This window comes from Verticillium alfalfae, genomic scaffold (assembly GCF_000150825.1).
Source record: "Verticillium alfalfae VaMs.102 supercont1.10 genomic scaffold, whole genome shotgun sequence".
NCBI classification, from domain to species: domain Eukaryota; kingdom Fungi; phylum Ascomycota; class Sordariomycetes; order Glomerellales; family Plectosphaerellaceae; genus Verticillium; species Verticillium alfalfae.
The window spans coordinates 340,741-367,390 of NW_003315029.1; the positions used below are offsets into that span (position 1 = coordinate 340,741).

Consider the following 26,650-nt stretch of genomic DNA (forward strand, 5'->3'; position numbering starts at 1 on the left):
GCAAGCCCAAGGGCTGGGGACGGCGTTGCGTACAAGCTCCGGACGGAAGAACCATCATTGGAAAATTCGTCGTGATGGAAAACAAGTTAAAGTCCTCATTGAAATCCTCAGATAAAATGAGACTCGTGAGGCTTTGTGGAAGAGAATGTGTGATGATCTCGACGCAAACTGCTAAGCCGTTGTATTAGTCTTAAAATTAGTGCTATACTTATCAGGTTTGCGGTGGGAAAGACGTACCTTTGTCCACATCATAACCCCAAGAGGTAGACCGCCAAAATGTTCGCCAGGGTTCGAATATTAATATCTCGAGTCGAGGCAAGCTTTGTAAGACGCTTTGCAAGGCATCGATTCCGATCATGCGTCGGGTCTGTCGTCGAATAAGGAGGGTCTGGATCACTGGGACCTGGGGAAGTAGCTAGTCCCGAAACTCAGAGTACAAACCGGAGCTGAACACCTTCAGCAGTGCTCCAAGCTTAAGGGGCTCCGTCCGGCGACCGCGGGACCATCCATGCCAGGGGTTATGCGGCTCAGTCATGTCTGTCTGGATTATACACCGCGAAAAGTCCTCTGTATCAAGATGAACATCGGCCTGGAAGATATGTTCCCTATCGCTAGACGAGATGGCGTTGATTTCGAGGAGTATTCCGGTGACAAGAGGTGCCCCCCAGGTGCTAAGGATTGAGAACAGACGAAAGATGGCATCCTGGAATGTCTGTTTGTCCAGCTTCTGTTGCAACGGCTTCCTAAATGAGGTGCACGTTGTACAAGTGTATCTGTGGAGCTCGATCCGGAGATGGATGTCCCGGATATAGCCTTTTCGGTGCGGTGAGAGTTTGGTAATTCTTTCAAACTCGGGTAGGCATGTTTGAGTCAGGACTAGGCAGTGCCAAATCTCACCCTCAAAGAATCTTTGCCAGCCTTTACAGACTGAAGAGTAAGAAGTGAGGCGGCGAATTTTCGCTTTCGGAACCGAATGAATATCCTTTTCGGTCCCTACCTTCAAAATGTTGGCTCTAATATCGAAGGGCAAGCCCTTCCAGTCAAAAGCTGTGCAGGACAGGGTGGAGGGGGGTGAACCGGATCGCATCGCTTCAGGGCCGGGGACCTACGATGCGCTGCTGGGTTTAAAATTCTTAACATTCTTTGTTCTCGCGTTGAATGGAGCCTGGAGGTAAAGAAGTATGGCCGAACAAGATGGGAAGATTCTATTTATATGCCAGTCCACAAACAAGTGTTATGTCGGCCGACAGGGTGTCCAGAAAGAATCGCATTCCAAACCTGCCTAGGACAAGTACCACCCATAAGAAATCTTAACTTTATAAAGCTCTTAGCACTTTCAACCTGAACAGAGCAACCTGAGATTTTCTCTAGTCAGTCCTTGGGCGTACCTTTCATAATAGGTTGTTTTCTTATTAGTTTAAGGGCACTATGAGGTATAGGTATAACCACTTGAGGTAGACTCACTTTTAAGGAGTGCGTGTATTTTTGGCCCCGGCTTGTTAGCCCCTTTCCTGGATCTTCCTCGTATGAAAGGGTGTATCAGGGTACACCGACCTTTCGACATGGATATATCCCCTCGGGAGGCCACCCATGTGACTCATCGACCCAGTACACCGAAAGCCTCGACAAGCCCATAAATATAGAACATGGCTACTGTTTGAATTGTAAGACCGTTCCAGCAGTTGTTTGTGCACAACCTGCATATTTCGCTGTGACTGAGGCGTGCCTGAGCTTGGACTGAGCCGAGCCGGAGCAAGAGCGGCAAGGGCGCTAACCAAATTAGACCTGCGCCATGGGTAGCAGCAAAATCAAGAACCCCAGTACGACTGCGGGCGCCGAGGATCAAGCCTAGTTCCTCCCGTTCAACTAAGCACCCTGGTGTGGGCCACAGACCGTTACTTGCGGAGAACTCCCGGTTGGACGGCATTTTAGGACTCGGCCGATTGCACACCAAAAACCATGGATTACTTCACCCAGACTGTACCATTGGCAACCTGCCTGATCATTGGGTGCCGTCCTGTTGCATCATGTATCTCCCCCTCGTTTCACGAGGTTGTACACATTTGATTCGCTTACCCCTCTCTACCGCGAACATGCCGGAGAGTACTGCCTGGTGACCACTCACCCTACACCACCAGAACACTGCATTCGGTGATGAGACTGGTGTGGCATCCATTCTCATCTCTCTCTTTTCGACATGCTGCACCATGCACACCCTTCGAGCTTTTATCTAGTGACAAGTCGACGATCCCGAAGACCGAAGTAGGCCGGTTAGATACCAGTCTTTGTAGATTGATCGATGCAACAAGTCCATGCGACACTGCGACGTCAGCCTGAGTATCCGCTGCGTAGGGTTGAGTGATTCAAGCTAGCAACGCGTCAGGAAGCGGCCGCAGGTCCGCTTTCAGAAGGTCTGTAACGAAGAGGCTCACATATGTAAAGCCCACCCAGGCCTCCCGGCTCATGCTGAATGGGCAGGCTACAGACCTTCTTGTCGTCTACTCGTCTCTTTCATTCACGTTTACATTTGTCTTCTCAAACCGATCGTCTTAGCCATGAAGGTCTTAGACAAAATCAAGGCCGATGTCAGAACTGACGTGACTTGGAACCGAGTTGGACGTCTTGGAGCGTCTGGTGCTCGCGCCCTGCCCTCTGCTTCAGTCCATTACGTTGTCGAGAAGTTCCCAATCATCGGGTGGCTTCCTCGGTACAATCCACGATGGATCGTTAATGATTTGATTGCGGGCCTGACCATTGGTCTGATGCTCATTCCCCAGGGACTGTCGTACGCCAAGATTGCAGACATCCCCGTTGAGTATGGTCTCATGTCGAGTTGGCTCCCCGCAGCCGTTTATGCTTTCATGGGAACCACCAAAGGTATGGTTCATCGCCAGGAGATATGCCAAGATACATCTAACCCCCGTGCCAAGACCTGTCAACTGGACCAACTTCACTGATTGGTCTCCTCACATCCGAGAACGTTCACGCCCTACAAGATCGATGGACACCATCAGAAATCGCTTCAGCTACAGCGCTCATGATGGGTGTCTACGGTATGATTCTGGGTTTCCTAAAGCTCGGGTTTCTTTTGGAATTTATCTCCTTGCCCGTCCTCAGCGGTTTCATTTCCGCAGTCGCCATCACGATCATCCTGAATCAGATGGACTCTCTTTTGGGAGAAGACAACGTCGGCGACGGCGCTGCCACCCAGATCCACGACATCTTTAACCAGTTGCCCAACGCAAATGGATGGGCTTGTCTCATCGGGTTTTCAGGCATCCTTTTCCTGACACTCCTTGATCAAGCTGGGAAGCGGTGGGGGAAGAAGAACAAGACTATATGGCTGCTCTCCATCACCCGAGCCTTTCTGACCCTCGTACTTTTCACTGGGGTCAGCTATGGAGTGAACAAAAACAGGTCGGAGTACCTGTTTGAAGTCGTCGAAGTCAAGGCCAATGGCCAACAAGCACCCACCTTCCCGCGCCAGGATCTGATCCCAGAAGTGGCCGGCCGCAGCATTGCAGTGTTCATCGGTGCAGCAGTGGAACATACAGCGATTGCCCGTGCCTTTGCAGTCAGGAATCAGTACACGACAGACCAAAGTCAAGAGCTTTGCTACTTCGGCGTAACCAATTTCTTCAACAGCTTCTTTCACGCCATGGGCGTCGGCGGCGCCATGTCGCGAACAGCTGTCAACTCTTCTTGCAATGTCAAATCACCCTTGTCCGGTCTCGTTACCATGGCGGTGGTCCTCATCTGCGTGTATGAACTGGTCGGAACGCTGTTTTGGATCCCCAAAGCAACACTAGCTGCGATCATCATCACGGCCGTGTGGCCCCTGATCTCACCGCCGTCGACTTTTTACCGATATTGGAAGACCTCTTTAGCTGACTTCATCTCCTCCATGATTGCGTTTTGGGTCTCGCTTTTTGTTTCTACTGAAATCGGAATCGGCGCTGCCGTCGGCTTCAACATCGTCTATGTCCTGTTGCGCCAAGTCTTCACAACTCTCTCGTCAAGCGGATCTTCTCAATCCCAGTCCGAGCTTGCTCGCGCACTGCATGCATCAAGCGCAGTTCCGAGGAACCTGCCCGAGGACACGCGAGTCTTCAGGTTCAACGAATCGCTTTTCTTCCCCAACGCTTTCAGTAACACATCTCGTGTACTGGATGACATTCAAACATTCCACGCGCCCGTGTATAATGGCAGCCACGGACCCGAGACCGAGCGCAACTGGTCTGTCGTTGGCGAGAAACGCGTTGGAAGGCTCCGGAAGAAGGCTGGCATCCATGATCCCACGTCGTTGCCCGAAATTGGTCTCGTCGTCCTCGACTTTGCGAGGGTTAATCACATCGACTTCACCGCCATCAGTCATTTGAAAAATCTTGCCGCCAGCGTTCGCAAGTACGGTGGGGACAATGTGGAATTGCGGTTCGTTGGAATGTCTCCTTACGTCCGTCAGCGATTCGAGAGAGCGCAGTGGCTAGTACTTGACGCCGATGCCACTGCGAACGAAGACATCCAGACAGGCACCGTGCTCCTCTACCCAGACTTGGCCAGCGCCATCTCGGCGCCACGGAAGAGAGATCGAGCGTCAGATGATAATGAGATCAAGGGCATGGTCTCTCATGACGAGAAGGCACAGGCTTGAGCCGGATTTAGTCAACAGCAGGCGAATTCGCTTTCTCTATTTCTTTCTGGTAAAGAAGTCATCATGACGGAACACATGACTTGCGTAAGGATACCGTTTGGGTCTGGTTTCATTGGATACATTACTCAGGGTCACGACACGTACGCCATTGAAGTATCTCTACAATAATCGACGTTTTTGGTTTTTTCCATACTTCAGCTCTATTCGGCGGTTGACAGGAAGGTCATTGGTCACTTGTACTGCCAGCATTTGCAATGAAGGTACAGGCTATTTCTAGGTGTAGCTTCACGTTCCCCCCTTTTCCACGGCCATTCCACGCCACCAGAAATATTTCATAGTGTGATCACGTAGTGCGACCCCAGTTTGGACATGTCGAAGCTCCACGATGGTAGATTGTCGACGATAGACATGCTGATAGTTCCCACTCACTTCAACGAACCATTTTAGCAGCTCAAGAAGCCAGGTCAACGTAGAGGATAGCGAAAACTCTAGCATCTCAACCGGCCCTACACCGGTATGTATTGAAGGTGCACCGGCTAACTAGCTTCTTTTTGACCCGAACCCTCGTCACGACCACACCTTTATTATCATGTGCAGATCGGTGCTGCCACATTGCGCCTCAGCCCCAGGGCCAGACCATTCCACAGGCATGGCCGCCATTCTGTCGGCCGACTTGCGCACTGCTCGAGCTTGTTGGCGCAGCAGCCTCGTGGCAGCACGAACTATAATGTCCCTTTCCCCACAGTTCAGCGTGTGATTCCAAATGCCGGGACATCCTTCGTCCTCTCTTCCATCTTCCCCGCGTTTTGTTCCCCACGATTGGTGCAGCCAAGCCTCTAAATTAGGAATAAGAGCGTCATCGCGGGGACAGAACGCCGGGCGAAACCCGAGATTTGTCGCCCGGACTTCCCGTCATGCTTACCAGTCCGTTTATCGAACGCGGGGTAGAGTCGACTGGAAACATCAATAAGAAGGGGTGTCCAGGGACGTTCTGTGTCTGTTGTCCCCCCATCATGTTCTTCCGAATTTTACTGACTCCCCTCAAGCAATCCGTACGATATGACGACCATGAAGGCTGTGAACTACCAAGGGCCGTTCGAGGTCAAGGTCCAAGAGGTTGAGAAGCCAAAGCTAGAGCATCCCGATGATGTCATCGTCAAAGTCACAACGGTAAAGATGGCCCACTGCGACCGTAATTAATGGAGAAACCTAATAAATCTACAGGCAGCGATCTGTGGTAGTGACTTGCAGTGAGTAGGGGGGATGGGGGAGGTTGTCTTGGAAGACCTCTAATCAACATCCGCAGTATGTACGAGGGCAGAACGGCTGCTGAGCCCGGTATCACCTTTGGTTGGTGTGACACTAGTCACCTCATCTCATTACTGGAAAGCTGACTTGAAGGCAGGCCATGAGAATATGGGGATTGTTGAGGAGTTGGGAGAAGGCGTGACGCTTCTGAAAAAGGGTGATCGCGTTGTAATGCCGTTCAATGTCGCTGACGGCCGCTGCCGAAACTGCGAGGAAGGGCGCACTGCTTTCTGCACTGGTGTCAACCCTGGGTTCGCAGGAGGGGCATATGGTATGTTATTCGAAGCCTTTTCGACCATTTGATACTGACTTTTCAGGCTACGTGTCTATGGGGCCTTACCGCGGTGGTGAGTCTGATGAATCTGTGTTATGATGCGCCCCTATTAAGCTGTATTCTACAGGGCAAGCACAATATATCCGAGTACCCTATGCCGACTTCAATGCCTTGAAGCTACCGGCAGGCAAGGAGAACGAGTCAGACTTTATTCTGCTTGCAGGTGAGAGCTAGAGCATCAAAGATGTAACTACTGAGACCTTTACTAATTGGGCGCACACACAAGACATCTTCCCAACAGGTACCCTCCCGCAACTGAAGCCACTAATCTGCATTTCTGCGTGCTAACATGGGCAGGATGGCATGGTGTCGAACTATCCGGTTTCAAGCCCGGCGAAAGCATTGCAGTTTTCGGCGCTGGCCCCGTCGGGCTAATGGCGGCTTACTCTGCCGTACTACGTGGTGCCTCACGCGTCTATGTTGTCGATCGTGTTCCTGAGCGCCTGAAGGCAGCGGAAAAGATCGGATGCGTGCCCATTGACTTTAGCTCCAGTGACCCAGTGGATCAGATCATCAAGGCGAACGATGGTATGGTCGATCGGTCCGTGGACGCTGTTGGCTACCAAGCGGTTGATAAAGGCGGCTCGAAGGAGCAGCCGAATATCGTTCTTGAGAGCATGATTCGCGTCACCAGGGCTTGCGGTGGGATGGGAATCCCCGGCCTTTACGTGCCCAGGTATACCATGCTTATACAACAGCGCTGAAATGACCGCTGACGAAGAGCTTCGTAGTGATCCTGGCGCGCCTGATGATGCATCGGGCAAGGGTATGATCAGCCTCAGCTTCGGAAAGCTGTTTGAGAAGGTAAGTCGGAAGAAATAGCAGATAGTCACCAATTCTAGCTAACACAAACTAGGGCCTGAGTCTTTCCACCGGGCAATGCAACGTCAAACATTATAACCGCTATCTTAGAGATCTCATTGTTGCAGGCAAGGCGAAGCCGAGCTTCGTTGTCTCTCATGAGATTGGTATCGATGACGTTGAAGTTGCCTATCAGAAGTTCGACAAGAGAATCGATGGTTACACGAAGGTTCTCATCCATCCGAACGGGGGTTTCTGAGAAAAGGGCACTCGTGTGAAGTGAGTTTATATGCGCGACAGAAGGTCATGAGGGTCGCACTCTGGGATCGTTTGGTCATGCTGCCCACAATCTGTTGGCAATATCTGCGAACTGTCTCCTGTTCTTCGAGTACCGTATTTGGTCTACCTAATTGAAATTTCGTTTGCATGTTTCTTGGATGCTCGTGACTCAAAGTCTCTATGGTCTGAAAGGTTAGTGGTCGTCACTGATTCTTGTCTGAGGCGGGACCGCCGTGGCGAGGCACATGATTGCTGAATGTGAATAATATCGCCGCCTAAACCGGACTTTTGTGCTGTTTAGGAGATGATTGACGCTCCTCGGGCGGTGTGCTCACCTCGATGTGCATAAATCCACTGAGGGCCAAGGCCTTGCCAGCTGTCGTCTCACCCCTGACCTACATGTCAGGGGCTCCTACAGGGCGAGATAGATACGCGTATGAAGGATCAGCCCAGGATGTTTGCTGCCGATCCTGAACCGAAGTCTTGGCGAAGAGAATCAAGATTGTTTTTTCCCAACCTGCAGGATCACAGTCCATTTTACCAAAAACACAGGACGACATGTTCTGCTGATTGATCTGAAATGCAGTTGACATTGATCGGATTCGCCCTTTGTTTCAGTATTGTCGCTGGATCGGGGCTTCAACTCTCATCACGACGTCTCTTTGATGAAGGCTCTTGCAAATGTCTCCCTGGGGATACATGCTGGCCTATGAAGTCAGAATGGAACCGACTGAACGAAACCGTCGGGGGCAGACTGATTGCAACAGTACCACTAGCTAATGCATGTCACGGGAAGGACTATGACGAAGCGGAATGCGCTCGTCTCCAAGAGGAGTGGCGTTTCTCGACAGTCCAGTGAGTTTATGCACCTGTCGGTCTTGAATTTGAGGTTGTGTCCATCCATGAAACTGACCTATACGCCAGCTCTCAATCATCCTCATCAGTGATGGCGCCTTTGTTCGCCAATCAGAGCTGCGATCCCTTTCAGCCGCGAGATGCTCCATGTGAGCTGGGAAATTATGTGGTGTACACCGTTGATGCTTCAGGGCCGGAAGATATCATCGCTGCGCTGCGATTTGCTGAAGAAAAGAACGTTAGGTTCGTAATCAGGAACACCGGACACGACTACCACGGCCGGTCAACCGGAGCTGGTGCTTTATCTGTTTGGATACATCACCTTAAAGACATGGAGATTATCGATTGGCACGATGGTCAGTACGTCGGCAAGGCCTTGAAGCTAGGCGCTGGGGTCCAGGGGTTTGAGGCCATTGAAGTCGCCCGTCGCGAGGGTCTCACGGTTGTGACCGGAGAATGTCCCACGGTTGGTCTCGCGGGCGCATACACCCAGGGCGGAGGACACTCTGCCTTGAGCTCGATCTTTGGTCTAGCGGCGGACAATGCGCTGTCTTTCGACGTGGTAACACCCTCGGGAGAATTGGTAACCGCTTCGAGCTCCGAAAACCAAGACCTGTACTGGGCACTGAGTGGTGGTGGCGGCGGCGTTTTTGGCGTCGTGGTATCCATGGTTGTCCGAGTTCACCCTGACGCCAAGGTCAGCGGCGCTCGTTTTGCAGTGGCTATTCCGTCGAATCAATCGGAGCTTCTGTACGATGTCGTAGACGCCTTCCATGCTGCACTGCCCGACATTGTCGACGCGGGTGTCATGGTCATTTACTTCTTCGGCCCAGGTTTCTTCCAGGTTGCAGCCCTCACTGCGTACGACAAGAAAAGGGAGGAGACCGAGCAAATTCTGGCGCCGTTCAGCACTTCTCTCGCTGGGCTCGGTATCGAGCTCGAAGTGGCGTACACTGAGTTCAGCAGCTACGCCGACCATTACAACCACTACTGGGGCCCGCTACCCTCGGGCAACATTCAAGTAGGGACAGACCTCTTCGGCGGTCGACTGCTGCCTCGAAAAGTTCTGCCAGACTTCGCGCCTACGACCAGAAAGCTCGTAGAGCTCGGTGTTGTCTTCATTGGCGTTGGTCTGAACGTTTCGCCGTTCGGGAAGAACAACATCAACGCCGTCTTGCCCCAGTGGCGGGACTCCATCGTGCAGGTCTCCTTGACTCTCCCTTGGGATTTCGGGGCTCCCTTCGAAGAGATGGTTGCACTTCAGGATCGCATCACGAACGAGGTGCAGCCTGTCATTGAGGCTGCCACACCCGGAGCCGGGGCCTACATGAATGAGGCGGACTTTCAGCAGCCTGACTGGCAAGAAACGTTCTTCGGAGAGAATTACCCGGAACTGCTTCGAATAAAGAATAAAATTGATCCCGAGGGACTTTTGTACGCCGTCGCGGGCGTTGGCAGTGAGTCCTGGAAGGTAGATAACCACGGTCGCATGTGTAGATCTTTCTCCTGTGAGCGGCGTCGGGCTTGAGATTGGGATCTCAGTTTGGACAATCAGAAATTGGAAGCCACTGGCCTCACTAACTATTGACACACGTTTGCACCATGGTTTGATGGTATTGGCAAGGCTGTCATATCATGTGCGGCCAGAGCTATCTCATCAAGGGGTGGTCCTCGAATATCATCTTCTTAGGTCCCTCTTTCCTCTTCATTTCAACCGCAACCATGCTGCAATCACCACTTTGTCTGTTGTAGTCCCTCAACGACAGGTGCGCGTGCTGTCTTCATGAGCACGATTTCCCGGGGTCATCAATCGTACAAACATGCGCGAGTATGAATCAATTCGCTTCAAAGGTCTACCTATATGTTCTGAGTTCTTTCCCCCCAAAGTTCCAAGATACTCAACGGCGTCTGAGGTTGAAAGAGCAGCGACAGTAATCAATTTGTACGCGGCTGAATCTGTGCCTTCCTCTTACGTTGACCACAGCCCAGTGTCGTTAGGCATTCCCAGCATAGCTTGAGGCTGATCTGGCACTCACAAGGGTCTCTGCGTCCATTCGATGCATCGTCAAGGTCATGACACTGGAAGTGAATTCATGTTGGTACTCTACTTCGCTTAGAGCACACACAGCCGCATTTCCAGATCATTTGACTCAGAGTGCAGATCACAATGACTAGGACTAGTCAGCCTTGAAGCTTTTTAGACTTTCGTCCACCTGGACAAACCCTAAATGCAGTCTTCTATGCAAGATCAGTCACTTTTTGAAACAATAGACATCTGAATGTACGGATAAGAATTTGCTGCTCCAATCCAGACTTGACATGAGCCTCCTCAAACAACGCCCCAGGACCCGCTATTGGGAATACAGCAGTTACTTGTCGATTCCCATGGACATACACAATGTCTGGCCATTGTTCTCACTTAGTGAGACAAGCGAGCCTTTGTCGGACTCGCCCAAAGTCGAACACTTGAGGGGGAGGGCGCGATGGATCGTGTAGATAGGAACGTACTTAGTGCGCCCTCCGACCGATCAAGAAATAACTCAAGTGTAGACGAGGGGCGCGCCTTTGGTACGACAATTAGGCGGGTCTTGAACGGTGTAGAGCACGGCTGTGGGGCTATCCTGATGTCAATATAGTAGGGCCTTAGACGCAACTGAATCACCATCAAGGTTGCATCCATCATCGACAATCGAGCATTCCGAAATTGCCATACGCTGCCAGCTCGCAGCATAGGCTCGCTCACCAACATCAGACCACGCATACTGCCGTTCCATCTGCCCATAGCTGCCAACCATGTCGCACATCAAACCACCCCAGACTGTGGTGATCGTCGGAGGGGGCATCGTTGGCTCCGCTTTGGCCCACTTCCTGTGCATCTCTAATGTCAATCGCCAGATCACCGTGGTGGACCGATCTCTCAGCCCGCTCGTAGGGTCGACCGGCCACGCGCCTGGGTTCATAGGCCAGTTCAATGACTCCGAGGTCCTCACGCGCCTCGCCATGGCCACCGTTTCGGAGTACCGCAAGATCCCCGGTGGCTTTGACGCCGTCGGCGGCCTCGAGGTCGCGCACAGCATCTCCGGCGTCGAGCGGCTCAAATCGAGACAAAGCAAGGCAGCGGCCCTCGGTCTTCCTGCCCAGCTGTTGAGCATGCGTCAAGCGAGTCAGATGGCACCGGACCTGGTACGATCGTCAGACACTGAGTCCGGGGCCGCCCTTAGCTTCTCCAGTGACGGGACAGCCGACGCCAACTGCATCACCGCTTATTTCCAGCAGAGCGCTAAGGCGAACGGCGTGCAGTTCGTCGAGGCCGAGGTCCGCCGCCTAATTATCGCCGACGGCCGCACTACCGGTGTCGAGCTGGGAAACGTCTCCTCCAGCCGGCAGCTAATCGCCGACGTCGTCATCTTGGCAACCGGCGTCTGGGCGCAGACGCTGTTGGCGCGTGAACAACAACACCAGCAGCAGCAGCAGCACCACCACCACCAGCACCAGACTGCGGATGGAACTCCGCTGCCAGTCGTCCCTGTCGTGCCAGTCGGACACCCGTATCTGCACGGTGAGGCTAGACCATCACTCGGCAGAAAGATGCCGTTTGTGCGCTGGCCAGAACACCACGTCTATGCGCGCGATCACGGGGATCGTTACGGCCTTGGCACGTACGACCACCAACCGCTTGAGTGCAAGCTCACGAACGGCACGGCGATCGGCGACTGGGTTCAAGGGTTCGACGCGCCCCTAACGACGGCCACGAGCCTTGTGCCGGACGAGGCGTCAAAGCAGCTGCGGGCTGGCGTCAAATTCAACGGCATCTTCTCCATGACGCCTGACAACATGCCCTGGCGGGAGCCGTGCAGTCGATCAAAGGCTTGTACATGGCCGTTGCTGTGTGGGTGACGCATGCTGCAGGCACGGCTGAGTTCCTGACCAGAGTTATTGATGGTATTGATGGCGATGAGGCAGTTCGGAGGGCGCTGGACCCCGAGCGGTTCAAGGGCGGCGACTTGGCGACTTTGGAAAAGGCATCCCTTGAAGGGTACAACGAGATCTACAAGACACAAGAGGCGCAACTATAGATCGTTAGTTGTTTCTTTCGATCCAAATAGGCAGCTCGTTTTGCCTCGCTGGCATCAAGGGAACACGAAACTGATTGGATCAACAATCTGGTCTTCCGGCATCTTACAGCCAAGCCTTGGCGAACGATGTGATCTCCTGATGTTAAGTTCATAACCTGCCAGACATGTGGCCTAGCTAATCAAGCTTCTGAATGATCAAGCACGAGTACATGGGCCGAGGCATACCGTACCAGGCCCTTGACTAGTGATTTGGTTTCGTATAGTTCAGTTTAGGGAGTATGACTTGCATACCTAGTCTGTGCAACCAACATGTCAGCTTGGCAGACATTCGGAGTCTTGCCGAGTAACAACGTGTGTTGACATCTTTGTCGGCGAGGGTAGCAATAGGTAGCGAAATCTTTCGATAGCCTTCCCGACAATTTGGAAACCTGATGTGAAGGGTTTAGATGTTCAGGTGTAAGAGATGTCCTGCCAATTTGCTTGACAGGAGATTAGAGACAGCGAAATGGTGAGACTTCGACTGTGCTGTTCGTGCTGGCGTCACGAGTCAAGGCGGCCCTCCAACTCCGGTTGTCTTGACGCTATCATTAACAAATCCTTGGATGGGATGACGAAGGAACAGTAGGGGGGTAAGTCCGATAATTCGTCCGAGAGCAGGCACTACAACCCAGGAAGCCAGGACGAGGGCAAGACAGGTGTTGCGTTTGCAAACGTCCGCAGAAAATCTCGGGGGACCAACTGGGTACCCATAATCATGTTGGGGATGGCATCACCCCCTCTATCCAGCACGCATACTCCTAAGGTTTGCCTTGAAGCTCGCTCTCGGCCCTCATCGTACCATGGAGAGGCCCCTTGCGGGCGAGCCCGCTGATTGTGCGGACAAAGCTGACCGCGTATCTCATGCCGGCGTTCAGAGTGGCGAATGTCTAGAGGCTCGCAACCCATGATTTAGAGTTTGAGGAGTGTCATCTGGGAACTTCCTTGTCCGGAACCTCATACTATTCGCCGCGAAACCTGCTCAGTCCTGTGGTTGGGGAGGCGCCAGAGAATGACCGTGTGAGGCATGGCATGCAGTGCGTGTCCGCTCCGCCAACTTCACCCCTTCGGACTTGATGTTTCTTACAGGTCTAGTTTGTTCGATCCAGCCACCCTACCCGAGACGCTATTCACACGGGCTTTGGAGGCTCCTGACGTACGCCGGACGATTTCTCGGCTGATTTTAGGGTTATTCGGATGTCCCGCGCCTTGGCTCCATATGCGGCTTGGTATAGGTTACAAATGTCCATCATCAATCAGCTCTACTGGGAATCATGACAAGGAAGAGGGAGTTGAAAAATCCTCAATCAAGGTCTTAACATCAAAACCCTTCGGAGTCCCCTTGTGGCTGAGAAAAGGGGGCTTTACGGCAAAGACTGCAATTTGGTGAGCGACTCCACGCAGATTCCTCCAATAAAGCCTCCGTGTCACCTCGGAGCAGGCTCTGCCAAGCAAGTCCAGACAAACAACTGCCCAGGTTCCACATGCGGCATCCCAAGGGGGGGGGGGGGGGGCGTGGCCTGGCCGGCCGGCGGGGACGGCAACGCAGCATGCAAACAAATGCAAACAAGAAAAGCCCAACGCGCCTATTAGCTCCGGCTGTCGGTGGGTGAGGTGAATAGCAGGCTGGGTCCGCGCAAGCGGGCAAAAGGGGTTGAGAACGGTGGGTCGCGGGCGATAAATGGCGGATCTCCCGCATTCACAAAGCGCCCTTGGGGACGATTGGCGCCGGGCCCCCCGAGACGTCAAAGGGGAGCGTCCGGGCTCCTTACGTCAAGTCGAGGTGCCTGACCTTGGCTCCAGCCTTAGCAGGCTTGTCAACGGCCTAGCTGCCCGCGTTTGGAATTGGCGCCACGGTCCGTCGATGAGACTTCAGCTGCCCAGTGGCCTTCGAGGCCTGTGCTCCCTCAAAAGATGACGACGACCCCACTGATGTAATGTAGGACGATCCATCGTGGCTCGGGACTTTGCAAGGATGCGACAGCTAAGGTCACATACATCCCGTTGCATGTTCGGGGTCTTGTTGGGATGCCGAGGCGCAAAAAGCGACGTACATGTTTAGGAGGCTGGCTGTAGAGAAAATGAGAAGCAAAAATTTCGATGCAGAAAAATGCTACCTTGCTCCCAACAGCAACATCAATGAGGTAACCGTGCGTCTAGCTCAGCTCGGAGAAACAGACTTGACAGGAAGATCGTGGCGTAGCAGGCCCCCCTGTCCTGGCTCATAACAGCTCTGCCGAGCGACAGCAAAACCACACAAGACTTCAAGTCAAACGTTGCTTTATTCTGTGCTGCTGTCGAAGAAGCTGTCCCAGCCCCCTGGCTGGCGCATTCGCCACTGGATTCAGCCAACAAGTACCACAGCTCTCGGGAGTCTGCGTTCGTCACATCAAGGGTTACGGCGGCGGCTTTTATTGAAGATTTGACAGCACAGCGTCAGGGCCGATCCTCACTTCCGATTGGCACATGACCGCTATGGGAATGCGATTCATTCACCTCGGTGTCAATTATCATATCTCGCCGTTCCATCCACCGAACCGAGCTGAAGCTCCGGGCGCCCTTTCCTCCCTCTCTGAGCTTGGTGCTCTCGATGAGAGACCAGTGGCTTACGTCGCGAGGATCTGTACAGAACGGGAAATAGAATCACCGCCACCTCGAGTCAAACTTGCGGGGAAGTCTGCTGATGCCCACGTGTGCTCCAGGGTGGTAGGGGCGCCAGTTTATCTGGCCTTCAGCTCTCAGTTGTGAGACTGTAACATGGTGGCATCGAATCACGAGGTTGAACTGAGATCACCCACTATGGACATCGATGTAGATCACGTCCGTGTGTTGCCGCCAGACTGGCGCGTGTGGCTGTTGATAGGCGGCCTGGCTGCTGCTAGCTGGCGCACGTCGAGGGACTAAACGCATCCCACCGCACCATCACAGCCGGCTTGCCTCGCGTCGCCATTCCCTCTTAGATAACCACTTGCATGGCCAGTGCATGTCAGACCGCGCGAGAAAGCAAGTCTGAGAGCGGGTGAGCTTCCCCATGCGGACGGGTAGCATCGCTCGTCATGGCGCGATAGGCAGTGATCACCCAGTCTCGTTCGATATTGTCCTCGGCAGAGATAGCCTCACATGGGTTCCATGTTGAGCTGTCATTGCTGAGACGACACATGTGAAAAACACACACAAGATTGCAGACTTCGGTCCGACCTTGGCATAGAGTCGCAACCGCGCCGAATACCTCAGACATGGGATCCGGACGGATGTGGACATAGGAATAGATAGGTAGTCAGTGAATCCTCAGCTGCCGTCAAGGGAGCGGCATTCGGACGTCCGGAAACAGATACTCTGCTCGTCCTCTACTAGAGGGCTAGATGTTGGAGACCTCCCTCGTTGGGTGTTGGTTCATCACTCGAGTCCCGCAAAAGGGGGCGCGTCGGTAGACTCGGCCGGGACAGAGATGCACATGCTTGAGACAATGTATGCTCCATCACGTCGATCGAAAGGATCACATGAGTGCCGGGTCTGGCTTCGTTACAAAGTAATACCGACAACTCCAAAGGGGCTAATGGATCTACCAAAAGACACGTTTAATGGAGCCGAGCTCACATATCAACACTGAAGCACTGATCACAGAGTTACATTCGCACACACATACACCGCATGTCTAAAGAGAACAGATCCAAGACCACGGCTGTGATCATGGCTTACGCCCCAGCAAGCTCACCCTTGCCCTTCTTTATCCTTACTTCTTCTGGCCAGCTCTCCAGGTCCCCTAGTCTTGACCCTTTCTTGCCGGGAAAAAAGAAGATGCGCATGTAACGATCTGCGTTGTTTCTTGTCGGTCAGTGTGAACAATGGAGCGGCCCTGACGAATGGGCGTCGAAATATCACATGAGCCACAGTTAATTATGAGGTTTTTGGCGAGCGGGCGCCCACTCCCGCAGTTTTGCCACCGTCGCATCATTTCCGCACCCCATGGCGCGCCTAACGGGTCTTGGCGCCGCCGCCTTAGAAACGAAGCGGCTTAGCTTGGGGGGGGGTTATCCGACCTTTTTACCTAACAAAGGCAATGCTACGAGGCAACGGAACGGATTAGGGAAAGCGAAAAATGAGCCGAATGCGAGAACCCTGCCGTAGTCGAGCGCAAACGGACTCTGGACTAGACAGCGTTAATAGACAAGATAGGCCACTTGGGTAGCTACCAAGTGTTCGCACACGTGCTAAGGGCTCATTCCACCCACGGCGCCCGCCTCTTTCGCGAGTGTTCCCTGCTCGCCTGGTACCGAGCAGCTTCAGTGCAACGTCCAACACAATAGGCTTGGATGCGACGTGGGGCCGAACTGACCTGGACCTCGACTCAAGCTTGGTGTAATGGCTGGAGACCAGTTTCCCCTGCGGGTGTATCCCAAGCGGGGTAACGAGTACTTGGCAACCTAGCGGTCGGTAACGCTAATAAGCTCATGGGGATAGCTTCAGGGCTTCTCAGAAATGCCCGCGAGTGCGAGTTGGCCAAGAGGTCAGCCTGTTGGTCACGTTGGTCATGGCTTGGCTGCGCCCACCGTCAAAGCACGCGCGCGCGCACACACACACAGACACGCGCACACAAATATGTACATACACACGTATGCACCACCTCGATACGAGCCAACGGTACTGTGCCCGTGTGGCAAATCAGGCAAGCCAAGATGCGTGGGCCAGGTAAGTGAGGTCAGCTACTGATGTGAAATCGTGAACGGTGCAGGGGCCCTGACAATCTATCTATCCCCCTACGCCAATTCAGCGTCTATCTCTCTCCTACTGAGATCTCACCCGCGACCCAAGGCAGGAAGCATGGGCCTCTTTGTCTTGGAACTTCGCCGAACCCCGAGAGTCTCACCCCCAGGGTACAAGGTGACTGACACCGGCAGAGGGCTGCACTAAAAGGCAGACGCCTGCCGGGAAGAATGTGGCTTCTCGACTTTCCAGTGGTGGCAGCATCTCAACAATACCGTTTTATTCCTCGGCCCCATAACCGTAGCCCAGTGCTCGGTTCAGGTCTAGATGTTATACGTGCTTCATGAGGCTTGACGACAAGGGCGACTGACGGCCTTCACAACATGGTGGCTCCGAATCAGCAGAGGCTTTGTCAGTTATCAAGAACGATTTTTGCGGTATTCAGCTATCTAATTCAGTACCTACAGAGAAATTATGCATTGCAGATGGATAGAGAGAAGAGATGGCGATAGAGACAAACAGTAGACAGAGTTTCGACTCGTGCCCACACCGCTCCGCTCTTGGTCTAGTAGCCTGCAAGATCTCCGAGATCAGCGTCCAGGACCGACGGTGACAGGCAGATGGGTCCCGTACATCTGAACTACCTGCTTGCATTGCTTCGCACTTTAGAGGACTCTCGCCAGAGGTGATGCCTTATCGCCGCTGGGCACTACTGACCACCCACCCACCACCTTGCGAGACGGCCAAACCGAGCTGGGTTTGGATCCAGCGCCCATCCCCTACCCCTTGATCCGGGTCGAACATGCAGCATCGCGCCGGGGCACGCCGGGGGGGGGGGCTCCACTCGCTAAGGTGATCCTGCACAGGGTCGCAAGGGGAGAGGGGCATGGTCGGTGATGACGGCGGGAGGGCAGATCAACCGGGTGGATCATGCATCCTACATGGCTCCCTCCAACGCCCACGCTGTGCCTGTTGAGATAGACTCGACTGTTGAGGGGTGGGTGGTAGGTGTTCGTTGGGGGGTGGCTCGCGAAAGGGATTCTCTAAAGGGAAGAGGAGGGGCGTGTGGTTGTTGGAATGTTCAAGGTCATCAACCAAGCACGATCCAGGACAGGGTGCGAGCGAGCCGTTGTGTTGGGATCCCAGTCGACAAGGCAAGCAAGCATCATGGCTTCAGAAGAGTGGACTTCTCGAAGAGTAGGCGTTCAGCTGCCAGGCGCAAGGGATCGACATGCCCATGCCTATGCCCATGCCCATGCCCATGCCCATGCCCATGCCCTTGTCCCTTGTCCCTTGTCCATGCTCCTCGGTGGGACTCTCTCTCTCTCTTTCTTAGTCTCAACAGCAACCGCAGAATTACCCTCCCCAGCGAGCTTCCGTCCCCCTCCAAGACCAATCCCCCCTCCACTCCTGTGACTGAGACTTCGTCGGTGCATCCAGCTGGTATTACCCTGAACAGGGGCGTCCAATCACCAGGGGTGGCAGCAGCCTGGTGGGATAACAAGCAAAACACTATGATGAGCTAGTTTTACATGGGTTAGCCGTCACCCCATTCCTCGCCTCCGCACTGACGCCCGCCGGCACATGCTCAAGCTAGAGCTAGGGTAGCAAGCCAGGTCTCGCCGCCAGGCTAAACGGCGTACCGGCGGCGAGGTTGTATATCTCCGCTTAGCATCCCACGTCTTGATCCCGTCCTGGCGAATCCAGAGCTCCAGGAGTTTTCTCCGAAGCAACGACCACATACATACATACACATCCCATTATACATCATACTGGCACACAAAGCCTACGATACCACTTATCATCTTTCTGTATAGTCACCTCCCAGCCAAATCCCACCGCATGCACCGCACACAATCATGTCGGCGGTACCGAAGACAGAAGTCAAAGATGAGACGCCCGAAGTCACGGCTCGGCGGCTCAAGAAGCGTGAGCTAGACCGCAAGGCCCAGCGCATGGCCCGCGAGCGCACAAAGAGCCGCATCGCCCACCTCGAGGAGCTCGTTGGCCATCTATCGCACAATGACACCAACGCCGAGGTGTCACACCTCATGGAGCGCCTGCTGCAGACAACCCAGGAGCGGGACAAGCTCGTAGGCGTCCTGGCCTCGTTGGGCACCACGATCCGCCATCATACCGACGCCCTGACGGCAGCCCAAGCAGAAGGATCGTCCAGTGCTGTCGTCGCCGCCATGCAAGCCCTGGGTGACCGCAGCGAGCGAAATGTAGACGTCAAGCCCTTTGATCAGCAGGCACAAGCCCAAGCCCAAGCCCAAGCCCAAGTTCACGACCACGGCCCGCTGACGACACGTCACGGACATCGTGAACCGTATGCTCCTACTGATCCTCGCATGCAGCAGCATCCGTCTGCTCCGCCGCCGCCGGCATACGGCTGGGGATTCGAGAATCCCGATCTGCACCAGCAGCACCAGCACGCACAAAACACGGCAGCTATGCCACCATATTCGTCGCAGGACTATGACAAGCTGCCGCCGGGGAATCCGACCGCGATGCCGAGGAGCGACTCGGAGTTCTCTTCAGAGACCAACGTTTCGGGAGAACACTATATGGTGCCACCATCAGCATGCCACCCACAATGCGAGTGCCTCACCATCATCGAGCCGCCCCCAGGTCACCCCGCAAGCGGCCGCAACACATGGCGCGATGCTAATAGCGCTCTGGGCAAGTCTATCAAGCTGCTGGAGGCAGAAGATGTTGAGGCCGAGGATCGCGCGAGCCAGGACACGCCGGTGCGGGCCATCGTTGAAGGTTGGGACAGCATCGAGCGGGCCGGTCTGATGACCGATTCATGGCGTAAACTGCGTGTTCTCGATGATATCTGCTTCTCAAAGTGTGGCGCCGTCGAGCGCTTGGCCGTGTTGAGGATGATGCACCTCCTCATCTGTTGCCACGGCGATCCCACTCCAGAGCGCCTCGCCACGTTACCACGATGGTACCGTAAGAGGTCTGTTTTTCCTTTCCATGGCATGAGGGCAATTTTCTCCATTTGAAAGAGTTGTGCTTTAATAGCGTTGCTGACCCGGTAGTAGACCCTCGCAACAGGCCATCCCACATCCGTATGCGATCGATTTCCTCGTCTGGTGTGTACTCGAACATCCCGCTCCCCGTTGCCATTCTTTGCTTTTGTCTTGTACATATGTCCCAACCACTCCTTCGAACCATCCATCCTCTATATCCTGGTACAATCTCGACGACGACTGACAGGAAACCCACCAGGCCCGGCATCCGCGAGCGTTTCGTCTTCTCGCAACACCGCTACTGTACGAACCAGTTCTGGGAGCTCTTCCGCTCGAACCTCACCTTGGTCTGGCAGTTTGGCTTTGACGACTGCTTCATGCAGAACACGGCGACGGGGCGCTTCGAGCTGGCGCCGCTCTTCGAGGAGCGCATCCGCGACATCAAGGCCTGGACCATGAACGCCGACTTTCTCAACCAGTATCCCGAGCTCGCCGACGACATACCCGTGTTCACCGGTATCCCCGCCAAGCCGAGCACGCCGCGGAACGTCCTCGCGCAGCAGCAGGCACGGTGGAGCACGACACCGAGGCCCATCAAGCGCGACGTCGACGAGCCGGCCGAGCTCGTGCCTCAACAGCAGCAGCAACAACAGCAGCAGCAGCGCCAACAAGCCGAAGACGACCTGGCCAAGAGCTCGGCGCTCGTCGTCACGACGCAGGCGCCCGCCTTCGCCGACAATGAGTACATGGCCCAGAGTCCCGACGTGCACGTCACCATGGCCGGCCAGCCGACATATGCCTACGACCAGTCCGGCGTCATTGTGCCGACGACACTGGCGCCGGCGGACCTCGGCCCGGGGGACAGCATGTCTATCCTGGCGGTCGTGGTTTACTATACTGCCAGCACGCTACACATGACGCAGTCTCGAACAGGAGAAAGGAAAAAGGTCATGGAAGGGAAGGAAAACGGCATCTCTAACATCTGATGCATGCTACTACGATATGATGCAAATTGTATTCCCCATGCTGACGCCGCAACCCTGGTACGATACAAAGCAACGCTCCCCTCCACACATACATCATGTATACATAAACAAAAGAAAAAAAAAAGAAACCTGCCCAGAGACAGACGCTACGCCCCCACACCAGCACACGGCGCTGAAGCCGGCACGGCAAAGTCATAGGCCGGCGCGACGGGATCGTAACGCTGCAAAAACGAGGGAGGGTCGGGTCGTCCTCGAGCAAGCTCGTCCAAGCTTGTGGCGGCCGTAGCAGGGGGGCACCTCCATGCTGCTGTTCAAGGGCGCCGGCGGCGCAGACGTGGACGTCGGGGCGCCTCGAGATGAAGTAGTCCGAGCCCGCGACGGGGGCGTTGGGAGAGATGTAGAGCTTGATGGGGATTGTGGCTCGGAACTGCACCAGTCAGCTCTCTGGGATGGGGAACACGCGGCTAACGACATGGGAATGAGGGGGAGGCAACCTTGGCGGGGAGAGTGATGAGGGAGGGGACCATATCGACCGATATACTAGGTCGGCATAGCAAGAGAGGAAGATGCAAGAGGCAGCAACCAACCCAACAGGCAACAAGCAACAGATAAGAGCGGGGGGATGAGACGCATCCAAGAAGAAAAACTCACATTCGAAATCATATCAGGTCCCTCCGCAAAAGTCACGGCGAATTCCACCTGGTGACTGACCTTGATGCCGCGCACATCAACATCAGGCGAACACTTGATCAGCGTCGTCGGCATCGGCAGCCGCCTCTGGACATGCCATTCGCCCGCCGCGCCGTCAAACCGACCGATGCGGCCCTTGTCGTCCATCGCCAGGTCCCACGCCGCCGCGAGCCGATACCCCTCAACGGTGCTGGTCGTCGTCCCGGCGCCGGGGCAGCCCGAGGCCACCTGTGTCTCGAGCGAGTGGACCTCGCGCAGCAAGCAGCGGACGGAACGCAGGGTGATGTTCTTGGCGAGGGCGGTGAAGCGCAGGTCGACAGGCAGGACGGTGCCGAGGGCGATGGCCTTGTGGGCGAGCGACAGGGAGTAGACGAGGCGGCCGGTGCTTGTGCCCTCGACAGTGGCGGCGTCCATGAGGGCAAAGGCCGAGCTCGGCAGGGTGCGGATGATACGAATGGGCTTCATGGCCTGAGGCGATGTCTCGTCGGGCGCGTCGCGGACGGTGCTCGCCTTGAGGTGGTAGGTGATGCTGCAGCGGGGACAGCCGCGGGCTGTCTCGGGGACGTGGCCCGGGATGAGGTGCTCAAAGGGCCACTCGTAAGTGCCCTTGGGCAGGGGCCCGCCGAGAGATGCCGAGGGGACGTCGTCGATGAGGAACGGCGCCCAAATGTGCTGGTAGACAACGCCCGTCGTGGAGGAGGCGGAATGCAGGTCTGAGTCGTGGTCGCTGAAGGCCATGTCAGCTGCCTGTGTTCGATATACCAGCCACCTACCGAAAACAATGCAAACAATGCAAACAAAGAAGGCTCGATGCCACATACGATGTCCTGTGATAGCCGACCAACTGCAGCTGCACGCCCCTGGCGCGCTGCGCGGACGGCAGGCAAAGGGTGACCTTGCCACGGATGTACTGGCCCGGCGCCTCGCGTTCAGAGCCGCTCAAAATAACAAAGTCGCTCTGGGGTCTGCGATCGGCGTTAGCGAAACGATGTCTCGGACGAGTTGGGCAGCAGACCAGCAGATGGCTGAGAAGTCACTTGCTGGGCAGAAGATTCAAGGGCGGTAAAGCATACGAAATCTTGATATAGGCGTCGCATTGACCGCCGGTCAGCCTTGTCAGCCACGAAGGCATTCTGTGTTTCGGAGTTTGGGGGAGAATGTCGGGCTCGGGTTTGTTGGTACAGCCAGCCGGGTCTAGTCGTGTCTCTGTGTGATCAAAGTGGGTGTGGTCAGAGGGAGACGAGAGACAGAGAGACTCGTCTCAGTTGAGGCTTCGAGAGAATGCTGGAACGGATGTGGACGTGTTCTTATGCCCCAGCGCAGAGCTTCTTTGGTGGGCTGAGGGTGAGATTCTGGGGGTTCTCGGCTTCTTATTGGAATGCGTGATCGGCATCCAAGAGTGACACAGGCCAGATGGACAGCAAGGTCGCACAGTGAGGTTAGTACCAAAGTTGGTACAGAGAGAACAGCGGATGGGTTCTAACGGTTGAGACAAGGCCAAAAGAAACGGACTTCTGAGACTCCCGGGTTCAGCAGACAGGCGGTGGTGCCTGGAACGAATATATAATCAGCAATGCTACACTGACTAACTAAGTTTCTGACGTGTGAGGACGAACGCCGGGCGAGACATGGTTCAGAAGCGGATCGGCATTAAAAAAAAGAAAAAGAAGAACGAACCTCAGGAATCCACCCCAGACAAGTCTTCACGAGACACACGTTGCGAAGCACAAGATACGCCAACGCGCTCCGCAGGCTTTTCCAAACTCGTGGCTTCCGACAAGGCCGGGGCGAGACCAGCCTGGTCAGCGTCATACGTGTGCAGGTGAATCCCGAGGTCGGGTTTCAGGGGCGGAGCATGCTCCCAGTGGCTGGCTCCGTCCGGCACTTGCTGATGTGCCTTGTAGTCCAATGATTTCAGCACCCTGGATTCCGGCTGTCTGTGGACGCACTCGGAGGGTTTCCCAGGCTGAACACTCGCTGGGCGGGAATCGCCCCGACGGGTGACAAGGACGAGGTGGGCAGGGCTGCTGGGCTGATGAGCGGCTGGGCGGCTGGGCGCATGTCCGATCCAATCCCGATTCGGAAGTTCCGACGATGCCGCTGGGTTGGGAGGGGTACCTCCGCTGACGCCATGACAGCAGCAATCAGGGCTGTCTGACAAAGACGGCTAAGCCGAAACTTTGGCTATGATGATTTCTGCTGTAGAGAAAGAGTCTGATAGGTGGCTTGAGATGCCTCGAGATTGATTTGTGGCGGACAAGCCGAATGATCGTGTCCGGCATCTTGTATATTCGCGGGCCGGAGGCTGCCGGTAGAGCGGGGTAGAACGGCTCCGGGTAGTGGGGCCCAGCCGGCAGTCCCCAATCTCAATTCCAGTCCCAGGCTTGTACCCCGCGTTGAGGCCCAGAACTGACCAGCAGACTGAGACAAGTTTAGGCCTCAGTGGATGATTTGATGAAGACAGCATTGACGAATGACTGAGCCTGCACTGTTTTGCAATCCTTCTTCTCTTCGTTTTTTTGCTCATCAGTGTACTCTTGGCACCAAAGCAAAGCATCTCCCACAACGAGTGAGCCACGTGACGAAAGAGGGGTAATAGGTGCCTGTGCCTGCCTGCGTCACGTCCCATCTCGAGGACCGCGGCAGGCACTCAACTGAGGCGCTTCGGTTCAGCCACAACGTGATATCGCCTCATAACGCTCCTTCCCTTGTCGTGCCTGGACCTTCAAATACCTTCCGGCAATTTCCATCAAGTCAGACGACATGGCCTGATTCCGCCATCCGCCATCCACCATCCACCATCCATCATCAACCATCCATCATCAATCTTGTCCCCCCTTTCAAGCTGGTCTGCCCCCCAAACAATCCCGAGTGTGTCCTCCCCGAACCATCCGAACACAGAACTTAAACTCACCGACCCTCACAGCATGGGCATGGACATGACAGACGAATACCCTTTCGACCTCGGCACATACACCCGCCCCGTGACCACCCAATCTGCCCAATGCCAGGCATGGTTCGACCGTGGCCTCGTTTGGTCCTATGCTTTCAACCACGAAGAAGCCGCCGAATGCTTCCGCCACGCCATTGCGCATGACAGCACCTGTGCCATGGCCTATTGGGGCCTCGCCTACTGCATCGGCCCAAACTACAACAAACCCTGGGCCTTCTTCGACGCCGACGAGCTCGCGCGTGTCGTGCGTCAGGGCCACGACGCTGCGCTCCAGGCACAGTCTCATCTCGGTGCTGTGACGCCCGTGGAGCGAGCCCTCGTCGCCGCCGTCCTCAGTCGCTATCCTCAGGCCAAACCGGACGCCGACTGCGAGCCCTGGAATCTCGCCTTTGCTCAGGCCATGCAGGCTGTCCACGCCCAGTTTCCCGACGATCTCGACGTCATCACTGTTTACGTCGACGCCGTCATGAACCTCCACCCCTGGGACATGTGGCAGCTTAAGACAGGCGAACCTACGCCTGGCGCCCAGACGCTCGAGATGAGGGCCATCCTCGACCGCGCCCTCGGTCTGTCTGATACCACAGCCGCCTCGGCCACCTCCGTCGACGCCGGTGCCCCTCCACGAGGCGGCGCCAAGCACCCGGGTCTGCTGCACCTCTACATTCACCTCCTCGAGATGTCGCCCCACCCAGAACATGGCCTCCCTGCTGCTGACAACTTGCGCACCCTCGTCCCCGATGCCGGCCACCTCCTCCACATGCCCTCCCACCTCGACATCCTGACGGGCGCTTATGCAGCTGCCGCCGAGGCCAACACGCGCGCCGCCGCCGCCGACGAGCGCTACCTCGCCCACGCCGGGCCCCTCAACTTTTACACCCTTTACCGCAGCCACGACTACCACTTTCTCGTCTATGCTGCCCTCTTCTCCGGCCAGTCGGCCCTCGCCCTCGATGCCTGCCGCCGCCTCGAGGCCTCCCTGCCCGCGGCCCTGCTGCGCATCCCCTCGCCGCCCATGGCCGACCGCCTCGAGGCCTTTCTCGCCTTGCGTCCCCACGTGCTTGTCCGCTTCGGCCGCTGGCACGACATTCTCGCTCTGCCGACCATGCCCGATCCGCCCAGCGCGCCCCCGGCCAATCCAGACGCAGACGAGTACGAAGAAGACGCCTCGCTCCTCTGCGTCACAAACGCGACTCGCCTCTACGCCAAAGCCCTCGCCCACGCCGCCCTCGGCAACACGTCCCGCGCCCGCACCACGCAGGGCCCTCTTCCTGGCCGCCCGCCTCCGCGTCCCGGCCTCGCGCACCCCTCTTCAAAAACACGGCCCCCCGACCTCCTCGCCGTCGCGGCCCGCAATGCTCGAGGTCGAGATCTGCTTCCGCGAGAGCCCAGCCGCCTGCGACGACGCCCCTCGTGCGGATCGCCGAGGCCGTCGACATTGCCCGACGCCCTGCCCTACAAGGAGCCCTGGGTCTGGATGCAGCCGGTGCGCCACGCCCAGGGCGCGCTCCTCCTCGAGCGCCGCCGCGCCGCCGAGGCGCTGGCCGCGTACGCGGCCGATCTAGGCATCGACGACCACGGCGCCGAGAGGCTGCCGCGCGCGCTGCAGCATCCCGGCAACGTGTGGGCGCTGCACGGATACCACGAGAGCCTTGTTCGACTGGGCAGGTCGGACGAGGCGCGCGCCGTCGAGGGTACGTTGAATGCGCTCCTCACGGTGGCAGACGTCGACATCACGTCGTCCTGTTTCTGTAGGAGGGTGACGGCACAGGACTGCGCCGCATGTCGTGACTGATGGACTGTGCCGTATGCGAGCACCATTGCTGACCATGTGACGCGCAAACCCTGATTTGACGATACCAAACAACTACGACGGCAGGCAAAATAAGCAAACCTTTCAGGTCGTCCTCGACCGGCAGTATTCACCAGTCACACCTCTTTCCCCCCAGCCATGCAGCCCCCTAGACCTTTCCACGTGCCAACACCTTCATCACGCCTGATG

At 55.7% G+C, this 26,650-nt stretch overlaps 7 protein-coding genes across 7 annotated transcripts; 6 read left to right on the top strand and 1 right to left on the bottom strand.

Annotated features, from left to right (window-relative positions):
• Positions 1-2,555: 2,555 nt before the first annotated feature.
• On the top strand, positions 2,556-4,651 carry VDBG_07532 (sulfate transporter 4.1; the record flags this gene model as incomplete). Its single annotated transcript, XM_003002027.1, has 2 exons — positions 2,556-2,877; positions 2,931-4,651. 2 exons carry the CDS (start codon positions 2,556-2,558, stop codon positions 4,649-4,651), a joined length of 2,043 nt encoding a protein of 680 aa, XP_003002073.1.
• Positions 4,652-5,710: 1,059 nt separating this feature from the next.
• On the top strand, positions 5,711-7,353 carry VDBG_07533 (glutathione-independent formaldehyde dehydrogenase; the record flags this gene model as incomplete). Its single annotated transcript, XM_003002028.1, has 9 exons — positions 5,711-5,821; positions 5,876-5,901; positions 5,958-6,001; positions 6,057-6,230; positions 6,277-6,306; positions 6,361-6,456; positions 6,591-6,969; positions 7,025-7,097; positions 7,150-7,353. 9 exons carry the CDS (start codon positions 5,711-5,713, stop codon positions 7,351-7,353), a joined length of 1,137 nt encoding a protein of 378 aa, XP_003002074.1.
• A 966-nt stretch (positions 7,354-8,319) lies between these two features.
• On the top strand, positions 8,320-9,937 carry VDBG_07534 (FAD binding domain-containing protein; the record flags this gene model as incomplete). Its single annotated transcript, XM_003002029.1, has 1 exon — positions 8,320-9,937. One exon carries the CDS (start codon positions 8,320-8,322, stop codon positions 9,754-9,756), a length of 1,437 nt encoding a protein of 478 aa, XP_003002075.1.
• Positions 9,938-11,021: 1,084 nt separating this feature from the next.
• Positions 11,022-12,304, top strand: VDBG_07535 (N,N-dimethylglycine oxidase; the record flags this gene model as incomplete). The annotated part of the gene is made up of 2 exons (XM_003002030.1): positions 11,022-12,079; positions 12,160-12,304. The coding sequence occupies 2 exons, from the start codon at positions 11,022-11,024 to the stop codon at positions 12,302-12,304; spliced, it is 1,203 nt and encodes a 400-aa protein (XP_003002076.1).
• Positions 12,305-18,903: 6,599 nt separating this feature from the next.
• On the top strand, positions 18,904-21,008 carry VDBG_07536 (conserved hypothetical protein; the record flags this gene model as incomplete). Its single annotated transcript, XM_003002031.1, has 2 exons — positions 18,904-20,009; positions 20,282-21,008. The coding sequence occupies 2 exons, from the start codon at positions 18,904-18,906 to the stop codon at positions 21,006-21,008; spliced, it is 1,833 nt and encodes a 610-aa protein (XP_003002077.1).
• A 192-nt stretch (positions 21,009-21,200) lies between these two features.
• VDBG_07537 (CreD) lies at positions 21,201-22,795 on the bottom strand (the record flags this gene model as incomplete). Its single annotated transcript, XM_003002032.1, has 4 exons — positions 21,201-21,452; positions 21,660-22,467; positions 22,520-22,663; positions 22,698-22,795. 4 exons carry the CDS (start codon positions 22,793-22,795, stop codon positions 21,201-21,203), a joined length of 1,302 nt encoding a protein of 433 aa, XP_003002078.1.
• A 1,842-nt stretch (positions 22,796-24,637) lies between these two features.
• Positions 24,638-26,443, top strand: VDBG_07538 (TPR domain-containing protein; the record flags this gene model as incomplete). Its single annotated transcript, XM_003002033.1, has 1 exon — positions 24,638-26,443. The coding sequence occupies one exon, from the start codon at positions 24,638-24,640 to the stop codon at positions 26,441-26,443; it is 1,806 nt and encodes a 601-aa protein (XP_003002079.1).
• Positions 26,444-26,650: the final 207 nt, after the last annotated feature.